Raw genomic sequence first — 21,754 nt, 5'->3', positions numbered from 1 at the left:
ATGCCATGTCTGAAGAGTATCAGTCCATTATGAAGAATGATGTTTGGGAGATCGTTCCTAGGCCTACTAAGAAATCTGTTGTTTCATCTAAATGGCTTTTTAAAATCAAACATGTTACAGATGACAGTATTGAAAAGCACAAGGCCAAATTTGTAGCTAGAGGGTTCTCTCAAAGGGAAGGAATAGATTATGAAGAAACTTTTGCACCTGTAGCCAGATATACCTCAGTAAGAACAGTACTAGCCATTGCAGTAGCAAAAGGGTGGAAGGTGCACTAGATGGATGTTAAGACAACATTTCTTAATGGTGAGATCTCAGAAGAAGTCTACCTAGAGCAACCTGAAGGATTTGAAATTCAGGGTGCAGAGTCTCATGTGTGCAGACTCAAGAAAGCTCTCTAAGGGCTTAAACAGGCCCCCAGGGCCTGGTATGAAATAATTGACACCTATCTCTCTAAACTAGGCTTCTCTAAAAATGATGCAGATCCAAATCTCTACTACAAACAAAATAAAGGTGATATGTTAATATTGATTCTATATGTTGATGACTTACTAATCACAGGAGAAGATCACCTCATAGATCAATGTAAGAAAGATTTATCTAAAGAATTTGATATGAAGGACTTGGGACTCCTTCATTACTTCCTAGGTTTGGAAATATGGCAAAATTCTGAAAATATTATACTAAACTAAGGAAAGTATACCTTGGACATTTTAAAGAGATTCGGAATGCATAACTGTAGACCTATGACCTCTCCCATGGAAACAAATTTACATAAACTTAAGGAAGCATCAACAGAGTCACAATCCACTGACCCTACTCTCTACAAACAGATGATTGGGTCCCTGATGTATCTGGTGAATACAAGGCCAGATATCTGTTATGCTGTCAATGCCTTAAGTCAGTTTATGTGTGAGCCTAAGGAAATCCACTTGATTGCAGTGAAACACATTATGAGATACTTACAAGGTACTCTAAACCTTGGTCTCAAATATGAGAAAGTCGATCTAGACCTACACGGATTTACAGACTCAGATTGGGCTGGGAGTGTGACTGACAGGAAAAGCACTTCAGGGTGTTGCTTCAGTTTAGGATCAGCCATGATTTCTTGGATCAGCAGAAAACAGTCTTCTGTAGCACAGAGTTCCACCGAGGCCGAGTACACTGCAGCTTCCATGGCTGCTCGAGAGGCAGTATGGCTTAGGAAGTTGCTTGTGGGACTATTTGGTGAACCCATGAAACCCACTGTCATCGATTGTGACAACCAGAGCTGCATAAAGCTTTCTATAAATCCAGTATTTCATGACAGATCTAAGCATATTGAGATTCCTTACCATTATGGTAGACAAAAATGTGATCAAATTGGAATATGTTAGTACAGGAGATCAGACTGCAGATATTCTGACCAAATCACTTTCCAGAGTGAAGGTTGATCATTTCAAAAAAGGTTTAGTTATGATAGAAAGGTAATCTGCTTTGTAAATAAGATGTTTAATGTGTAAACTTCTTTTGTCATGTTGAGACATTCTGGGTTTCACCCCCTATGTTCATATCTAAGAGCTGACGATCTCTCAGATTATGAACACTTGTATGCAGACATCATAAGGTGACGATCTTATGATTCTCTAGACCAGTTATCATGTTGGATCTCTGGTATGTCATGGATGTGCCATGATGGTGTTGTGATAAAACATTTGTATAAAATGTTTGTGCACATATCACAACCTGGATAAGATGAGAATCTAACCATCCTCATATGTTTATCCTTAGTATTGCGTGTTTAGGCAATACTGATATCACGTGTTCAGGGGATATCTTGTCATAATGAAATGATGAATCTTTTATGTCACATGGTTAGGTGATACTCTATGTCACATACTTAGAGTGATGTTTTATATTTGTATCTTATGTTCTGATGGTACTTCATATCATATGTATAGATGATATATATTCTTGGAGACTGACATTATGGAAAAGAAATGTGATGCAGGTTACTTTATCTATCTTCCAAAGCTAAGAGGGAGTGTTAATGCATTAGTAGCTCTGGAAGATAAGACTTTCTTAACCCGTTAATCTTCTGAATTCTGTTTTGGTTTACTCATTTATGCTATTAGATTATCTGATTTATGCTTTCCGAACTGAATATGTTTATCAAATTGTAACATTGATCATGATTATGATATTTACATTGGATAAAGATGGATTAGATCGACGACTTGCTTAACATAGTTAAGCGTCGATCTAAATGCTATCGGGCTAGTAACCCGATAGCATATTAATGTTGATTTATTTATGAATCGGCATTAATATACTATCGGGGTATTAACCCGATAGCATATGTAATGCTATTAGTTATCGGGCTTGTTTGCTTTGATACTGATTCATTATCGGGTGTGTTTATATTGATCTGTTACCATTTACAATGGCACCGATTAGTTATCATAGACACCGAGTGGATCGGTTGACATTTGTAAGAGTCACGACCAAGTGACATCTTGGTCGGACATGTCTAAAAGACATGTCCGATCAAGGTTCCACTTGATTGTGACTACCTTACTATATATGCAGCATTCAAAAGAAAGGGGATGACATTGAAATCGATACATGTTCATCCTCCATACCTGCAGCAAAAGAAAGACAACAATATTATTGTCATAGTCATAATACCAAAATCTTAAATACACCATCTTGCATATAACTTGTTCATTAAATTGGAAATTGCAATAACATTTATAGGCGATAAACCATCCAATTTACAAAATGAAAATGCATTCAAATGAAACATTTCATCAGTACTACCATCTAAGGTTTACAAGATATATATAAAATGCTTTACAAAATAACATTAAACTGCTGCAACAATTAATTTATTGTTCTGATTAGACTTATAATATTGCCGCATATACATGAAATGGCCCATAGAACTTATAATATCATTTCCACAATATTAATTCATTAATCCAATTGAAGTATACCTCAAATTTATGATGCAAGAAGCTGATGGCAGGTCCGATATCGCTCCGTTTTGCTGATAACACTGCTCAAACAGGTCAGAAACACATTGTTAACATGCAGAAAACATTGCCCAAGAGCACACCAATTCCACCAAACTGTCAAACAACTGAAAACACATTCCAAAATTTCTCTACACACACCTAAACGCTCTAGAAAGGTTAATTTATCGAACTGATAATATAAATCAGTCATTAAAAATTCTGAAACACAGTCTTTTACTGCTGTATGGTTAGACCAGTAATTAGCAAGATCATAAAAAAGACTTGGAATCATCAATCAACCCTATGGAGCCTCCAAACATGGTGATTTGAGCTCTAGAAATTGAGCGTTTCACCTCCCACATTTACATGCCCCTCCAAGAATGGTATGACCTGCACATGGTATAACCTTTCTAAAAAATGTTTTTAATGCATTCCAAATCTATATGGCTAGCGTGGGAACAACACTACGGCCTCTAGCAATGCTACAAATCAAGTGCAAACCTCCCTCAAGATCTACAATCAATGTCTTGCTAGGAAAGAGAAGGGTACGACCCATAGTGGTGAAAACCATTTGGGGAAATAACTCAGCAAACCAAAGTGTAAGATTTTTTTGAAAAAATCAGGAAAAAAAATAGATTGAAAAAAAATGTAAAAAAAATATAAATTACTTTTTTTTAAAATCTTTTTTAATTAAGGGCATTTCCATAGCATAACTAGATGATGACAGCTGACAAAATGTCAATTACACCATAATTTATACAAAGTCAACTTATAAACTAAATACAAAATTTCAAAAAATTAAACATAACCAATGCAAGGTCTTTTTCATTTTCTATTCCTAAGCTACCACAATAGTGGGATGAGATTAGTTTTTTAGAGAAACTTAAAGGTTGTGTTTGGTTCATTGGTTGATGATGCTACTTTATATTCACAAAATTTAAATTAAATATTTCGTTAATTTTTATATATAATAATAAATTAAAGTTATTAAAGATTAAATAATATTATATTAAATTTAAATAAATTATAATAAATATAAATAAACTATAATTAATTTAAAATATTAATAAATATATTAAGTTAATTTTAAAATAAAACAATATTATATTTTGTTAAATTTAATTTAAATATTTGAATTTGTTAAATTTTATATATTAATGATTTAAATTTAATTATTCTTGAAATATTGAATTTTAATTTATTAAATGTTAATATTACAAGATATAAATTATAAATAAATAAAACAATAAAATAAAATAATATTTGAAATTTACTTTTCTCAAAAAAAAAAAAAAAAGTTTGAAATTTAAATATATTGAAGGTGAAATTTTTTTATGAAAAAATAATGTAAATAAATTTAAAACAATATCTATAAAGACTATTACTAAAAATTAGAATGCCTATATAAATTTATATTAAAGACAAAAAAAAATCTAAATTACAAAAATGCGGATTAGGCTTGGAATAATGAGAATAAAGCGTCGGATGGGCTCATGAATCATGGGTTTAGATCATTGTGATTTGTCGAATGAAGTGGGAGGTCAAAGAGCAAAGAGATGGGGAATGAGCCATTTATCCTTTGTTCCGGATCATGCTTGTAAACAAAAAAACCCTAGAAGCTGCTATTGATGTCTTGAAAGTTTGTTGGCATAAATTAAAAACCCTAGAAGTCACTATTGATGTCGTGTAACTTTGCAGATGCCTAGTGGTAGCCCTCGACTACGACCTGTTACTATGTTCTTGGATGAATTTATAGGGTGAACTTCTACGGTTTTTATAGATTTTTTTTACTTCAGTTTGCAGGTTTTTTCTAGCCATTTTTTCAATTTTTATTTTTATTTTTTTGGGATTTTAATGTAATTTAAATTCAAAAAACTGTGGAAAATTGGGTTTAACAATTTTTTCGGCGTAAAAATTGGTTGGCTCCATGATTCGTGATTAATCATGTATAATCGCAATTTTTTATTTTTTTTCTCCAGATTATTGCTTCTATGGTACAACCTACATTCAGGAAATGTTACGACCTATACAACACTCTAAAAACTCATAAAAACACTTCCAAACCCCTACTAAAAATGCAAAGAACACCAAAATATGTTAACATGTCAAAAACATCAGACATCCATCTGAAGCAATAATATGGAAAAACTTAACTTGTAGGCACAACTACGACTTCGGGATGAAATCATCAAATCCAGCTAAGAGGGTTTTTGTCCCAAAAATGGTATTTCTAGATTGTTTTTCACGTCAAGAAACTCTCAAATCAACTCAAAGCCAAAAGTAGATATGAAAAAATGGTAACCCTTTTCTTTTCATAACTTCTTTTATATGTTTTCCTCGTGAATAAAATATTAATTTTCCTATTTGGCTCCATATTCACTTTAATATTTAAAAATCATTTTTAAGTTTGCAAAATGACCACCTTTCCCCGTTGAGCGAAACACCTCCTTTTTGCACAACCTAAAGTCACTTTTCACTTTTTAAATAATTAAAGAAGTTAAATTATTTCTTGATTTGATTGCATTAGAGTTTTTGATGTAAAAACTCTAATACAATCAAATCCAGAAATAATTTAATAGAAATGTGGATTGTGGAAACTTGATATGATTAAGTTGTCAATTTAAAAATATTTGAAATATTACTTTTAACATCTTAACTTAATTTATCTTTCCCTTGTGCGAGAAGGGGATATTACATTTCTTTCCATATTTATCATTGCATTACATATTTCTTGAATTTAGAGCTCTGTCATAAATGATTTTTCATTTTTTTATTTGACTAAATAGTAAATAATCACACTGCAAATTAAAATTTCATATTTATTATTAAATTTGAATACAACAGATACATACATACTCTCTTGCACACATAAGTTTATATGCTTGCATATTATTTTTATAAAATAATTTACACCCATATTTTAATGCTTCTTTAAAAACAGAGGTAGCTATTTCTATGCCCACAGTCACCGTGGCAGCACTGCATTTAACCAATCAATTCCATAGAATTATGTGCTTTTTCATGAAAGCTGGTCATAATCTTTGCTATGGAATTATATTGTCTTTCGTAAAATCTGACCATTAACTTGCAAACAAGCTACTAGGAAAATATTTAATACGTTGTTTTTTAACTAGGGTGAAAATAAATAGGAGATGGGTTCTAATTGCCGCAAGGCAACATTAGAACCCATCCAAAAGGACTGGGCCCTTTTCTTTGTAAATCGCACCTATTCATTTAGGTGGCGTGGAAACTTAAATAGGGCTGTTGCGGCAATTAGAACCCATCCAAAAGGACTGGGCCCTTTTCTTTGTAAATCGCACCTATTCATTTAGGTGGCGTGGAAACTTAAATAGGGCTGGGTCCTCTAATCTTTGCCAAATGCGTAATACTCCAGCTCAGCGCCCAAGGATAGGGCTTCACCAATATGTAACGTGCAAACCTCATTATAGGGCCGACCCTATAACCGTTACTTTGTAGCGTGTGAAGGATATAGGCCCCAAGTTGGGTGGCAATAAATGTGGTTCAAATAAACCTTGGCGCCAAAACCTTCTAGCCGACTTGGAGGGTGATTAAGGGAGTTTAATCATATATAAATGCAAGCAAATGAAGTATCATTCGAAATATACAACACACACAATCAGCGAACTATCTCTGCTCCTCCATATGCGAAATCTAACTGAAGGAGGACATCATCTGCTGTGCTAGTATGAATACACCTTGAGGATAGCGAACTTGTTCTCCATGACAGCAAAGACAAGAAGATGACTGCGAAGACAATTAGAGGACAACAAACCACCATTGAAGGGCAGTGAAGCACAATCAAAGGACAACGGACTTCTGTGTAAAGGCTTGGAAATCAGCACTGTGATTTCATGCATTCTAAGGACTGAGATAAGTCTGATCTTATCTATTATCTCCTGCGGTTGTATTGTGCCCTAGCTGGGTAAGTGAATCTACATTTTCAGAATAATAATTAGATCTAAGGATCTGTTGTTGCTGGGTTTTTCCTCCAAGAGGGAGGTTTTCCCAGGGTAGCTTTTGTGTTGTGTGATCCTCTATTTGTATACTTTACTGTGCAACTTTAGTTTTCTGTTTATTGTGGTTAATCTGATCATGAAAACTAACATAATACAGTGCTCCAAGATAGGATGCCCTTTTCTCTATAATGGTGACTGAGATCCGTATATCATGTAATTACAATTCTTGAAGCTTTTGGTAATATTACTCTCTGTCTGTGTATGTATATGTGTCTTCAAGGAATTAAGCTACTTTGAGTAATTATTGAATTTGTAAATTTATGATATTTGCTAAGAAAATATTTTTTTGTTTGTTTATAACTTGATAATAATATGTCACATGCAGATAGGATTCTTCCCAGAAGGAAAGGCATTTTCTCTTAGACACCAATCTGCAGATGTGGTGGACAAAGTTTTGCGTGTGGGAGTTCTTGGTGAAGATGATGTTGATGAAGAATTTCCAAAGTAAGCATTGATTACCGATCATGCGCATTGTGAGATGTTATCAATAATCTTGTTTCTTAAATTCTTTTGATTATTGGAATTAAAATTGTGGAACGTAGTTATATAGATTCACATCATCAGAAGTTTCTACAGCATGCATGCTAAGCAAAATACACAGTAAAAACAGACACTTTATGACATCAAGATACAGTAAATTACAAGGCATGCGAAATTTGTAAAACACAAAATCATAATTAATTTCATAAATTTAGGAAACATGACATGCTAAAACATTTTTATAAAATATGAAAGGAAATACACATAAGAACCACATAAGGATTGTGACTGAAAGTTCTTATATCATTTATCCTTGCTCAAAGGATTATTAAACAAATCCATATCTTCCCATCAATCTACTCATAAACTGAATCACCCATCTCAAGCGTACTATACCTACAATAGTTGTATGATCATTTAATTTGGAATGATCCTTATGGCTACGATTAAGAAATCACAAATATATTAAACAATATGAAGTCATTCATAAATTTGGACTTCTGTTTGTTGTGTTTGATTTAACTAGGTTGAATTTTTTTTTCTCACGTTCAGATAATTTAAATTCTAGCTCAGAAAAGGGTGACTAAATAAATTGAAGTTATATTAGAAAATTTAATCCATTATCACTAAATCTGAACTCATGTAATCTTCATTTAGACTCGTAGTAAAGATTACTACAAACTATGAGTAGACCTTTTGGAAGGTCATCTAAAAATAACCATTATTAACTAGCCGCTTGTTGTGACCATTTCACACATCGCCCCATCGCAAATGGGGACCCCCTCTTTTTGCTTGTTTTTTTTGTTCGTGTTCGCTTTCGTTTTTAGGGTTTTGTTAGTCCGTTAGTTGTCTGGATTTAGGGCTAAGCCTTAGGGTTTTAAATCTTGCCTTTTCAAGCCAAAATCCAGTCATTTTTGAGAACTTTTGAGCTTTCTTTTCTAGAATGCAAATTTTGAATGCAATGATTTCGCCAAAATGGTCTAATTTTCAATTGGAATGTTCATGCAGAACTTAAACTTGTTTAAATGATGACCGTCAATGTGAATTTTTGTCTGATTGAATATTTTGACCAAATTTTGACTTTTTTGAAGTTTGATCCTGGGCATTGGAATTGATTTGTTTTCGCCTCGTGAAGTGTTAAAATGTGAAAAATCTTGTTATTTTGGCCTGTAGGAGCAAAATCGCTCCTGTCCCTCAGTGAAGGACGGGAGCTCAATTTCAAATATCTCATTGTCCTTGCAGAGTCCAGACGAAGTTTACGTTTGAAGTGATGGAGAACGACAAGGTCTTTCCATTGAATATAAATTGAAGATTTTCATGAGCACAGAAAGGCCTCCAGGAAGAAAATCGCTCCTGTTCCTCAGTGAAGGACCGGAGCTACAATTCAAATTTCGCCATGTCCATGCAAGATTTTGATGACTCAGCAATTGGAGGACGTCCGAAGGAAGATACTTTGCCAAATGAATATAATTTGAGATGCAAAAAATGAAGGAAAATGACCTATATTGACTAAATCGCTCCTGTCCCTCTCCAAGGGACCAGGGCGAGGTACCTTGTAGCTCTCGTCCCTCTCCCAGGGACCAGAGCGATTTCCTCCATTTTGCAAAATCCAGACAAGGGTCAAGGCAAGTTTACGTTCAAAAACGAAGGAGAACATGAGATGAACGCATTGAATATAAATTGAAGATTTTTGGGACGCCCATAACAGTGCTAAATGCCTAGTTCGCTCCTGTCCCTCAGGAAGGGACCAGAGCGATTTTGATATAATTACCTCTTTTTGCAAAATTCCAAACAATGTCAAGGCATGGACGAATGGGGTGAAGAGGGACGAATCCGTTGAATATAAACTTGGAACCTGGCAAAGTAAGATGAAGGCCACAAAGGAAGGATCGCTCCTGTCCCTCTCCAAGGGACCAGGGCGATACAATGGTGAAGATACGTCCCTCTCAAGTTCAAGGTCGTTCCTCCGAAGTTCAAGGTCGACACAAGTCAAGACAAGGTGGCGAGGGACATTTCAAGGCGTCTTCATCATGCGCAAACACTCAAAGGACGTTAAAATGAAGAAATTGACACCCTATAACATAGATCGCTCCTGTCCCTTAGGAAGGGACCAAGGCGATGTTAGATGCATTGGCCATTTCATGCAAAATTTACGTAAGGACAAGACATTGCAATGTTTTAGAGGGTCCATGGTATGGTAAAAGGATGATAAACGAGAGTTTTGAACGTGAAATGATCATTATTTTGAGCATGGAGACTATATCGCTCCTGTCCCTCTCCAAGGGACCAGGGCGATTTGCTTTGGATTCCTTGTTTTGCTTCAAGATCAAGCTAAGTCAAGACGTCTTAAAGATAGCATATGGTCCAAGGCATCGTTTGAAGATAATTTGCAAAAGTGTTGAACGTCCAAACATTGCCAAATAATGTAAAAGCCTCACATCGCTCCTGTCCTTTGGACAAGGACCAGGGCGATATCATCAAAAGCACGCACGTTCCTTCAAAGATCAAAGCGAAGCAAGGTTAGGTAAGGTGAAGGACGACGTTTGAAGGGCATTACAATGAAGATCGAAGTGCAAAGTTGACAAGGTCAAGGAAAGGACATGGATCGCTCCTGTCCCTCTCCAAGGGACAAGGGCGATGATCCCTTTAATACACTCAAAACTTCATGCGAGCAAATGGAATAAGCACAAAAGACACGAACAAAGGATGCTATTCGCCCACAATAAAAAATCGAAGTTAAAAGATGCAAGATAGACATGAAAACAAGAGGATCGCTCCTGTCCTTTGGACAAGGACCAGGGCGATGTGCACTTAAAAGACACCCATATGCGCACACAAGGCGATCAAATTCGAAGGACCATCAAGGTGATCGATTTTTAACGTGGAGATGAAGGAGTTGGACGTAAGAAATGCAAAAGTCAAGACAAAATGGTGAATCGCTCCTGTCCCCCTCCAAGGGACCAGAGCGATGAGGTACGTCCCTTTGTTTTCCAATTTTGGCGCCAAACAAACAAATTTAAATTTCCTTAAATGCTAAATCGATTAAAAAATTGAAAATCCATTTTTATTTAGCATTTAATATGGCGTTATCTTTTATTAATTATTTTTTGCCTTTATTAAAAATCGAAATTCTCATTTAAATAAGCGCAAGGCATTAATAATTAATTATTTAATTAATATAAAAATCGATTTGAAGCGCCCAATTAGGCAAGTCGGCCTTGTTATTTTATTGCAAATCATTTAAAAAATGGTTTTATTTGTCAAGTCGGCCTAAGGGGTGAAAGGGTATGAGCGCTATTTATAAGGGGAGTGAAATGTTCGTTTTCACATAATCATTTTTACCTCTCTACATGCGAATCAAGGAAGACAAAGGAAAGTGTTAAGTGTGTTTAAGGATAGTGCGAAGGTGGTGCGAGTTTCATTCATCCAAGGGTGGCGCGCTTAGCTATCAAAGGTGGTGCGATTCCAAACCAAAGGTGGTGCGAATTTGAAGATCACGCCTAAGGCGAATTTGTTAAAGACTTGGAGATTTATTTGTGCGAATTTGAAGATTCATTTGAGACCACGTCCAAGGCGATAAGTGAAGATCACATTCTATCCAGAGGTGGCGAAGTCAATCTTGAGGGGATCATATTGAAGATTATTTAATACCTCAATTTTGCCTAGGCAAATTTTGTTTTTGCATTCTAGAGTTAGCTCTCTCTATCGAGGTATGGCGATTTTATTGTTATTGTTTTATTCATTCATCGTCATATTTCAAATTTTGATCCTTGAAAATCTCTTAGCTCAATCGTTGTATTTTAGGAAATGATAACTCTAGGGACTTATCATGAGGTTTCCTAAAATCTATCTCTCTTATCTACGTTATTTATTGCAAAATCTATTTCTTATAATGAAATGTTGTGTAGGTATGGCGACCCCAAAGGCGGGAGCATCCACCAGTCGCTCGGCTCTCATGAAAGAAGATCAGAAGACTGAAGAGGTGGAGACCAAGATCGTGTCCAAGTGGAGCAACATTGGAGATACAAACTTGGGGAACTTTAGCACGAAGAAGTTCCGAGAGGTCCCTTACATCGGCAAGCCATCACCTGTCGCCCGGAGAATAATAGAGAGTGGCATTATCAAGGCGGCCGGTTTTCCTCCAGCTATTCAGTGCCACGAGTTGATGATCGAGTGTGCCCGTCATTACAATCCACAGTCCAGGACAATTGTGTCCAATGAGGGAAACACTTTGGCGTACCTTTCAGAGGAGGCCATAAGTGAAGCCTTCCATCTTCCAGAGCACAGGGACATGATATACAAGAGCATTGAAGGAGCTAGATCAGTGTACGATGACGATCCAGATGCTTGTCTAAGCATCATCAACAAGAACTGGCTACTCAAGAGTCGTCCCCGTCTGAGCAAAGTACCGAACACACCACACCGGATCGATTTCCAAGAGGAGTACAGAGATTTGATCACCATGCTCAACAGAGTTACAGGAGCACCTCATGCCTTCTATTTTGAGAAATGGATGTTTTATTTCATCCAGGTGATTGTTCAAGGGAAGGGTACAATACATTGGGCTAGGATAATTAGCCATTGCTTAGACGTACAGTTGAGAAGACTCAGGGCTACTAAGTCCTTCCACATGAGTTCATACGTCATTTATGCCTTAATCAGGAGCGTTGAGTACGCGGGACTACCTCACAGAGGAGTGATTGGAAGAGGACCCGGCGAGGTCAGAGTTTGTGAATCCTATACCTACTTGCATCATCCACCAGGGAAGAACTACAAGTTAATCAATGATACTTTCACGATGAACATCACCAGGACGTTGCAAGGAGGGATTCACAACAGATTATCTCAGGATGCCCAGGAGTTAATCAAGAGGTACGGTGCTTGGTTCATTCAGTTTCCCAAGTTCACTTACATTAGAGTGTATGGATGTCCTTTACCTCCATATATGTTGCCGAGGTACCCGACAGATAGAATTGTGTTACTTGAAGTAACAAGGCAGTTGGCAGCATATGTGAAGGCATTCAGACACAGACATCAGAATGGAGTTCAGGTACCTATTATTTTGGGTAACTCAGTTGAGGTATGTCCCAATGTCTCAGCCATGGATGACGCAGAGAGGGAGTTAGCCTTGTATCCTTTTTCATCTTTTGCTTGGAGGAATAGTTTTGATCCTCATGGACATTTAGAAGAGACAGTCGGTAGAAGATTTAGACATGAATACCAAATTGAAGATTTTATGATGAATCTCCTAGATGATCTTGAAGTGAAACGCAAGATACATTCTAGATTGCCTTTGGATTTCATCAGGAAATGTAAGATTTACAGAGTAGCCGACCAAGCTCAGGACAACGGCAGGCACATCCAATCTTCATATGATAGAGAAAGTAAAACAATTAGTTTGAATTGGAATGAGCCCGAGGCCGTGGATTTAGATGATTTGATGGCACCAGTCTTGTCTTGTACTCGCAGATGGGTAGACATTCAACATCAGAAGTTGAGAGAACAAGGCATAGCCATGTCTTTTACTTTGGAAGAAAAGCCAGCCGAAGGTGGAGCCAGTGTTAGTGAAGGCAATCCTAATCCTAGGAATTCAGGTGAAGGTAACCTTCGATGTGCCAGTGAGGGCAATCTCCATCCGAGAGGTTCAAAGAGAAAGGAAAGATCAGAAAAGAAAGAGCCTTCCAAGAAAAAGCAAGGTGCTAACAAAGATCAAACACCAGGTACTTCTTCCAGGCCAGAAGATAGAACAGTTCGAGTGGAAGAATCCATGGAATCGATGGTACAGAATGATAGACAGGAGGAAGAACAGGCACAGCATGTTTCATCCGATGGATCTCTCCAAGACTATGATTTAGATAATGATAATGAAGTAACATCTCCTCCCAGACAAGAAGAAGTAGTACACAAAGAAATTCAAGTTCAAGAGACAAGATCAAATATCCCAGACTGGTTGAAGGAGAGATTGACTAAGGTGATCGTAATTGAGGACGAGGACAGTGCAATCGATCTAGAGAGCCTTGTTGGACGCTCACATATGACAACAGAGAGGAAGAAGGCTACAAAGATGTCCAAGATGATTCGAGATGAGACTGGATTTAGAAAACTGCAGATAGCTACACCGGCAGCAGACAAATATGAGGGTGAGATCCTAGCAGAGGACTATCATATACAGACTATTGAGTTAGGACCATCCACAGCAGAGCAGACTTTAGATGATGCCACCGACACATTTGAGGCATTGAAGGATAAGTTTAGAGAAGAAGTAGAAAAGAATAGAAAGCTTGAGAGAGAGGTCGGTGCATGGAGAACATATTTCAGTCACATCAATGAACCTTTGGGACGTCAGGATCCAGTTAGATCACCATTGCAGGCATTGCCCCTTCAATCAATCAATGAAGCAGAAAGATTCAGGAATATGGTTCAGCGTACATGTAATTGGATGGATAGATCTCACACGGTGGCCATTGAGTTTATTACAAGGATGTCGAAGATCACCCATCAGGCTATCCAAGTTCTTGAGATAATCCACAGATTGATGGCAACAGTAGCTGCATTTGCCCATACCAAGGACGTTGTCATCCCTGTCTTGAGAGTTATAAGACATACATCTAGAAAAATTTTAGCACAAGAGAGGATCTTAGAAGGTGATTCTCACAGTTTGTTTCAGTGGTCAACCTTACTCCATATAAAGAGTGTTCTCTTTGAGGACATCAGCGTTAGATGTGGTCAAGTTGAGGAGGTGATCAATCCGATCCAGGACAGAGTATTTGAGGTACTTCGTACCATTCTTGGCAGGAGGATCGAGGTCGAGACAGATGTGGATTTACAAGAGTTTGAGGATAGAATCACTATCATCTTTCGCAAGGACGCAGATGTTACAGATGAGCAGTATGATCAGATGTATGCCACCATGCTCCTGATTGATAGAACAAAGGAACTTGAACCTACTTGGGACACAGCTCTTCTAGATGCATTTGATCAAGTTATCCACTTAGAAGAGAGTATCAAGAATCTTCCCGAGATTCCAATCACAGAAATCGAAGGAATTGTGACAAAATTCATTGCATATGCTAAGAAGGAAAATTGGAAAGGGAATAAGATTCTAGATGAAAGGTTGTTACAGATGACATGACATCTTATTTCTCATTGGTTGATACCTCCTAGATTTTCGTGCCAAATTTAATATTTGGCTATGTATTTAATATTGTTCAGTAAAAAGGAGGTCATTTGTAATAAACCCTAATTAGGGTTTAGGTGTCATGATCTTGTCCGTTGATTTGCTTTCGATCTGGACCTTTCATTGTAATTGGGGATGCTATTTATACCCCCATTTTCATTTCATTTGTAATAGTCAGTTAATAGAGAATAGAGTTAAGAGCGAAATAGAGAGATTAGAATTGTAAGCAATTTTTATTTTGTAGCAAGATTGAGTCTTGAAGAGAGAAGTTCAAACAATTGTTGTATATGATGACTTGGAAATCAATAAAATATTGAAGTTATGGTGTTTTGTTGCAAGTTCCTTGAGTTATCTTCATGGTTGTTGGATGTACTTGAATCACGCTCAATCAAAGTAGTTTGTTAATTAGAAAGACTAAGTGTGAGATTTGATATTTGGTAGGATTCGCAATCCAAACCACTAGCTTCTTGCTGATTGTAAGAACGCCTTGTGTGGTCGACTGGAAAACACCTTGAGTCCTTAACCTTCAAGCATTTTCGTATCTAGGATATGTACCTTCGTAGTAGTGTCCTTGATCTTTGATGCATTGAACATCATTATTACCTTAGAAGATCGCACTAATTTCAGTTGAGTTGTTGTCTCATGGCAAAATTGAAATTGGTTGAGTCTTGCCAAATCTCATTCATGCTAAGTCGTTCATAGGGTTAGGCTAGATTAGACCTCTTAAGCCCTATCTTTTCCATTTTTTTTGAAAGTTCTTTTTAGATTAGTGAAATCTTCGAGCTATTGAATCCGTAAGACGCCTTGAAGGAAACAGCAAATCACATCATACCACTAAAAAAGCTTGTCCACACGTGGAGACCCCACTAAAAGAACCTTGGAGTCCACCTAACTGATCCTTTTTGCAGATCTTCAGCAGTTAGAGACTATTTTCTCAAGAGAGGATAAGATGCCTAATGGTATTTTATTCTGTGTATGATCGTGTACAAAATACACGTCAACAGAATTGGCGCTAGAAGGAGGGCTTCTTTAGTTTCAAAGTTCGAAGTCCGAAGATTTTGCGAACATGATCATGAAGTACGATGGTGTTGCCAGATGAAGGACTGAATCAGGTGGTGCAACCCAATTTGCAAATAGGCAATACCCAGGAAGACATCATTTCCCAATTGAATCAAGTAGCTTGGAACGCAAGGAGGAGCCAAGTCGAATATAACAGAGTTAGAATCATCTTAGAGCAAGAGGAAGATATAGCCGAAGAACATCAAAGGGTCATAGCTAGGAATCTTCGCAATCAGAGGAATCCACAATAATCCTTGCAAGACTTCACGCTGGATCGCATTGGTTCTTTCTCGCCCGAGAAACATCAAAGATTGTTGAGGTCCACACCAGGCATCAAGGATCTAAGTGAACTTCAGTTTACTTCCAAAGCAAAGCGAGTTAAAAGAGAGGACACTCCCAAAGAGTTCGAACTAAGATTGGAAGGATCTCCTGAGTCATCACAAGTTCTCCAAGAACAAGTCCAAGCGGCGATCCAATCTAGTATCCAAGTAATTTCACAAACAAAAAGCCAAGCTAGTTCATCAAGTTCAGTTTCAAGGAATACAATGGCTCATCGTGCTCCACCTCCACCTCCTCCTCCTCATGTACTTAATGGTGCGACGTGGCTAGTCAACAATCCATCACCGTTGGAATTTGCAGTTTATCATGATATGCCGAAGAATCCAGAACACTTTTGTTCCAAGTTTAATGTTAGTGATTTCCATCGCACGGCAGAAGATCACATCAAGATGTTCGAGGACCTTCTTCGAAACAGACAAATTGAATATGGAGATGTGGCATGTAGGCTTTTTCCCTACTCATTGGGAGAAGAGGCATACTTTTGGTTTATTCATTTGCCTACAGGGTCCATCAGGACTTGGGACGCGATGAAAGATGCATTCATTGCTAAATTTGGCATCCCAACTACACCAGCGGAGTTATATAGACAGTTTGTTGAGGTTCGAAGGAGAGAACATGAACCTATTACCTCCTTCAATGACAGATTTCACCGAGCCTACACAATGCTACGTCCTCCTTATCTTATTGCAGATCCAAGGGAAATTTACTATGGAGCCTTAGATCATCTCACAGCTATGTTCGTAAGGACACATCCAGCTCCGAATGATCTAAATGCGGCATACACAAGAGCCATTGAAGTGAGTAAGCACATGGGACAAAACATCACTGGACCACTACTACACATGGGGTCCGTCGCAGCACCTAACCAGATGCAAGCAGTTGGCACGGCTTTGGCCAACCAAACTCCAGTCATGAATCCAATTCCGCAAGCGACATATCCCAACGTACAGCCGGCGAATCAGTTGGTCCTTCACCCAGGAGCTCCAATTTCTCAAGCCCTACCCGCTCAACCTGTGTACCTGCAAAATGCTACAAATTCGTCAAGGACACAAGAAGAGAAAGATGAAATGAAAGAGCTGATTGAGCAAGTCAAGAAGTTATCAACTGAGGTCACCCATTTGAGGAACCAGAATAATCAACTCCAGAGCATGCAGAGGGCCAACCATGGCCAACACGCGAACAATCAGAATTTCCAAGGGAATAATAATCCAGGATTCAGAAACAATTATCAAGGAAATAACAATCAAGGTTTCCAAAGAAGACCATGGAATACAGCTCCCAACAATGGAAATGTGGTGACGCCCTTGGACAATCCACCAAATGCGCAAAGTCAAGAGAACCCCTCTTCGAGCAAAGTGTTTTTAGCCGAAGCAGCCTTGTCTAGTTGGTGTAGACTCCACAACACGAACCAACATTCCGAGTTGCAATGTCCTGAGTTTAAAATCGCGGCCGATATTTTCCAACAAGAGATGCGTACCACCAATCCACCTGAAAATCCTCCCACCACAGGGTACGAAATTGTTCCAACCACGCAGTATGGTCAAGCCATGATCGTTGAAACCTGCAGATATTCACAAGAAGAAATTAGTCAAGAACAAAATGGGAGATTTCCTCCAGAATCGGCCAATGGACCGATGTTACCACCAGGATCTCAGTTTCCGCCAGCATCTGCAAATGGACCTGTAGAGGATTCAGAATACTATTTCCCACCATTGAACGACAGTGTTTTAGTAGAAGGAATCAAGGAAGTATTCCACCAATCGTCAGGAGGTGCAAACCAAAGAGTTTATCACAGGAATCAGAGAAATCCCGAACCATTGACAACATCGATTCCTCCAAACAATTTTTCAACTCCACCGGATCCCCAAGCTAGCAACGTCCCTGAATATCCACAAAACACTCAAGAATACAGACAAAGAAGAAATATTTCACCTCCTGCGGGAAATGAAATGAAAAGATTGGCCGCCTTGGTGTTAGATGAACTCAAGAAAGTCAAAGTAAGTTTACCACTCTACGAGTTGCTCAAAGTGTCTGAAATTAAAGAGGCAGTGATCAATAGTTTGAGTGAACCTAGTACAACAAGGTCAAATGTTCAAGCCACTATCAATGTGACTCAAGAGGAAGCCGATTCTCAAGAACAACCCGAGCAAAACGAATGCATGGTTCAAACTATAACCTTCCCAGCTAAAAAGGAAGATATGTTGGAAGGAAAAGTATTACTCAAAAGAGGCGAAGCAAAGAAAGCTCAGCCTACAGTCAAAGAGAACCTCACTACTAACTTGGTTCTTCCCGAAAAGGAGGTTGCAATCAAGAAAGATGTGGTTAAAAAAGGAAAATCTGCAAACCAAGCCAGTCACTCGAAAGAGGAGAGCCTAGCGAAGGAAGATTACTCGAAGATTAATCAAGTTAAACATCAAGAATCAAGTGAAGGAAATTCAGTGCCTTCTCAAGGAAAGGACGAACCAGCCCCGTTCCTGTTATCAGTCAGAATATTTGGAAAGCTATTACACAATTGCCTTTATGATTCCGGAGCCTCAAGCAATGTCATGCCTTTAGCCGTTTGTCAAAGACTAGGAATAACTCCCGCACCTACCAAGAGAAAAGTCACTCAGCTTGACAAGACAGAAGTTCCAGTCATGGGAGAATTGAACAACATTCACATGCAATTGGCCGCAGATCCAAGGATCCAGAATTTTATAGATATATCAGTAGTGGATATTCCAGATTCATATGGAATGCTCCTGAGTCGAGATTGGTCCCGAAAGTTGAATGGATATGTATCGACCGATTTCGCACACATGTGGCTACCATGGAGAGGAGTCCCGAACCAGATTAAGATTGATAGCACCCCAAGGTTGAGATTGATGATAACTGAATATGGAGAAGACAACGAAGTTCTATTTTTAGAATCCGACCTAGGGACATATAAACCAAAAGTAGAAGAGATCTTAATGATACAAGACATACAAGATGAAGATACCCAACAAGAGGTCATGGAGTCAACTGAGATCGTCATTGAAAGCGATCAAGGATCCGACCAAGAGGACGAAGGGATGTTTGAAAACTTCAGAAGGTTTGTACAAAGAAACATCCAGCAAAGTGTGCAACTTGGTAATATAGCATCTGTTCGAGATTTGCTCCTTCCGAATTGGTGTAGAATTCACAATGCCGTCCACTCAGAATTATCTTGTGCTTTATGCCAGACCGCATTGGAGCAAGTGAACAAAAGAATCCCGCAGACACTAATTGTAGAGGAAGCTCAAGATTCAGAGAATGAAAGCTCTACAGACACCGAAAGTTCTGTAGAAGATGAAGTTTCGTCCGATACAACAGATGAAAGTCATGAAAGTCCAGAAACAGACAATCAAGAAAATCAGATATGGACACTAAGGTTCGACGGATCTAAGTCCAAACAAGGATCCGGAGCTGGATATGAATTAATTAGTCCAAAAGGAGAAACATACCTTGCCGCTCACAGATTGCAGTTCCCTTGCACCAACAACGTAGCAGAGTATGAATCTTTGGTCCATGGATTACTTTTAGCCATCCAAAAGGGGGCAAAGATACTGCAAGTATACGGAGACTCAGAAATCGCAATAAGACAAATCAGGAAGCAATATGTCTGCCGTGACAAAAGGCTAACTAAGTATAGAAATCGAGTCTGGGATCTGATTGAAAGTTTTGAAGCTTTCAATATCAATTCAATTTATAGACATCAAAATCAAGTGGCCAATTCACTTGCACAGGTTGCGAGCTCATTGATTCCATTAGCGATGGAAGGGTTAAAGAAGTTTACCATCGAGTTAATATCAGTCCCTTCAGTCCCAGATAACATTACCAATTTCCAAGTTTTCGAAGACGACAAGCACATTCTAGACTTCCTAACCAGCACAGACGTTTTCTTAACACAGATCATAGATGAAGATGAAGTGGGTGAAGCTGAGTTCGATGCCGAAGGAGTCCTGAACTTAAAGACAAACACTATTCCGAAAGGAATGGTTGAATTAGAAAGGATTTTCGATCCTGACAAGTTGAAAGAAAAGAAGAATCACAGTATAGAAGGCAATATGTGCGACGCGATCAATCTAGGTGACGAGACACAAGTTAAGAATGTTTTCATTGGAAAGTCCTGCACAACGACTGAAAAAGATGGAATCCTAAAAAACATGAGGGACTTCCCAGATGTCATTGCATGGAGCTATGAAGATCTCAAGACCTACGACACTGCGATTATCACTCACACAATCCCGTTGAAGCCAGGAAGCAAGCCATTCAGGCAAAGACAAAGACCCGTCAATCCTTTGTTAGAACCGCTGATATACCAAGAAGTGAAGAAGTTACTCACAGCTAAAATCATCTTCCCAGTAAGACACTCGACGTGGGTCGCCAACCTGGTACCTGTTAGAAAGAAAAATGGAGAGATCAGATTGTGTGTGGATTTCAGAAATCTTAATAGAGCGTCAGAGAAAGATAACTATCCGCTCCCATCATTAGATGAAGTACTGCAGATCGTCAATGGATCGCAGATGATGTCCTTCCTAGACGGATATTCAGGATACAATCAAGTCCTAGTCGAACCTGAAGATCGAATAAAGACTGCTTTCACCACCAAATGGGGAACATTTGCCTATAAGAGAATGCCTTTTGGACTCATAAACGCCGGGGCCACATTCCAGAGAGCTATGGATATCGCTTTCAGAGATTTAATTGGTAAAAGCATTATTATATATATGGATGATATCACAGTTTTCTCTAGGCAGAGAGAAGATCATGTGGACGATTTGAGAAGAGTCTTCCAAAGATGTAGAAGATACGGTGTCTCCCTTAATCCGAAGAAATGCATATTTGGAGTCACAGAAGGAAAGCTTTTAGGACATGTCATCTCAGAGAAAGGAATATCTATTGATCCTGAAAGGGTGAGGGCCATATCTACTATCAATTTGCCAGCAAGCAAGAAAGAGCTCAAATCATTTTTCGGCAAAATCAACTTCGTCCGAAAATTCATTACCGGATTTGCCGAGATTGTCAGACCATTGAATGAAATGTTAAAGAAAGATGCAAAGGTTGAGTGGACTCCACAAGCCAGAAGGGCATTTGAAGAAATAAAGACCGCCATCATGGAGGCGCCAGTCTTGATTAGTCCTGATTATCTCAAACCATTTTATTTATATTCCTTCGCTTCCGAATACACTTGTGCCGCCATTCTCACCCAAAGAAGTGAAGAGAGGGATGAAAATCCCATTGCTTTCATGAGCACCCCGTTGAAAGATGCAGAATTGAGATATCCAAACATTGAAAAGCAAGCATACGCATTAGTAAAGGCAGTAAAGAAGTTCAGACATTACCTCCTGAGAGCCAAGATTTATGCAATAGTACCTGATGCGGCAGTCAAGACTCTTCTCATGCAAAATGAATTAGGAGAGAGAAGAGGAAAGTGGGTCGCCATCATCCAAGAATTTGATATTGAGATACAACCCATGAAACTTGTCCGAGGACAAGCTTTGGCACAGACATTAGCGATAGATGGGCCAGGATTAGTCCAACAAATTTATGAATTAGAAGATGTCACACCTGATGAATGGTACAAAGACATTGTGACATATTTGCTTAATCACAGATGTCCTGCTCAGATGACACCTACACAAAAGAGAGCATTAAGGTTAAAG

The 21,754-nt window shown here is 38.3% G+C and overlaps 1 protein-coding gene across 1 annotated transcript in view; it reads left to right on the top strand.

Moving 5' to 3' along the window:
- The window catches only part of LOC131076513 (uncharacterized), a 129,983-nt gene that overhangs the window by 40,272 nt on the left and 67,957 nt on the right, over positions 1–21,754 (top strand). Inside the window, exon 4 of the mRNA XM_058013744.2 lies at positions 7,359–7,477. Coding sequence (XP_057869727.2) covers positions 7,359–7,477 — 119 coding nt within the window. The remainder of the gene's footprint in view (positions 1–7,358; positions 7,478–21,754) is intronic.

The sequence above is a fragment of the Cryptomeria japonica genome, chromosome 3, assembly GCF_030272615.1.
Source record: "Cryptomeria japonica chromosome 3, Sugi_1.0, whole genome shotgun sequence".
NCBI lineage: Eukaryota > Viridiplantae > Streptophyta > Pinopsida > Cupressales > Cupressaceae > Cryptomeria > Cryptomeria japonica.
The sequence above is the reverse complement of the archived record's forward strand: the minus strand, read 5'-3'. Positions and strand labels throughout refer to the sequence as shown.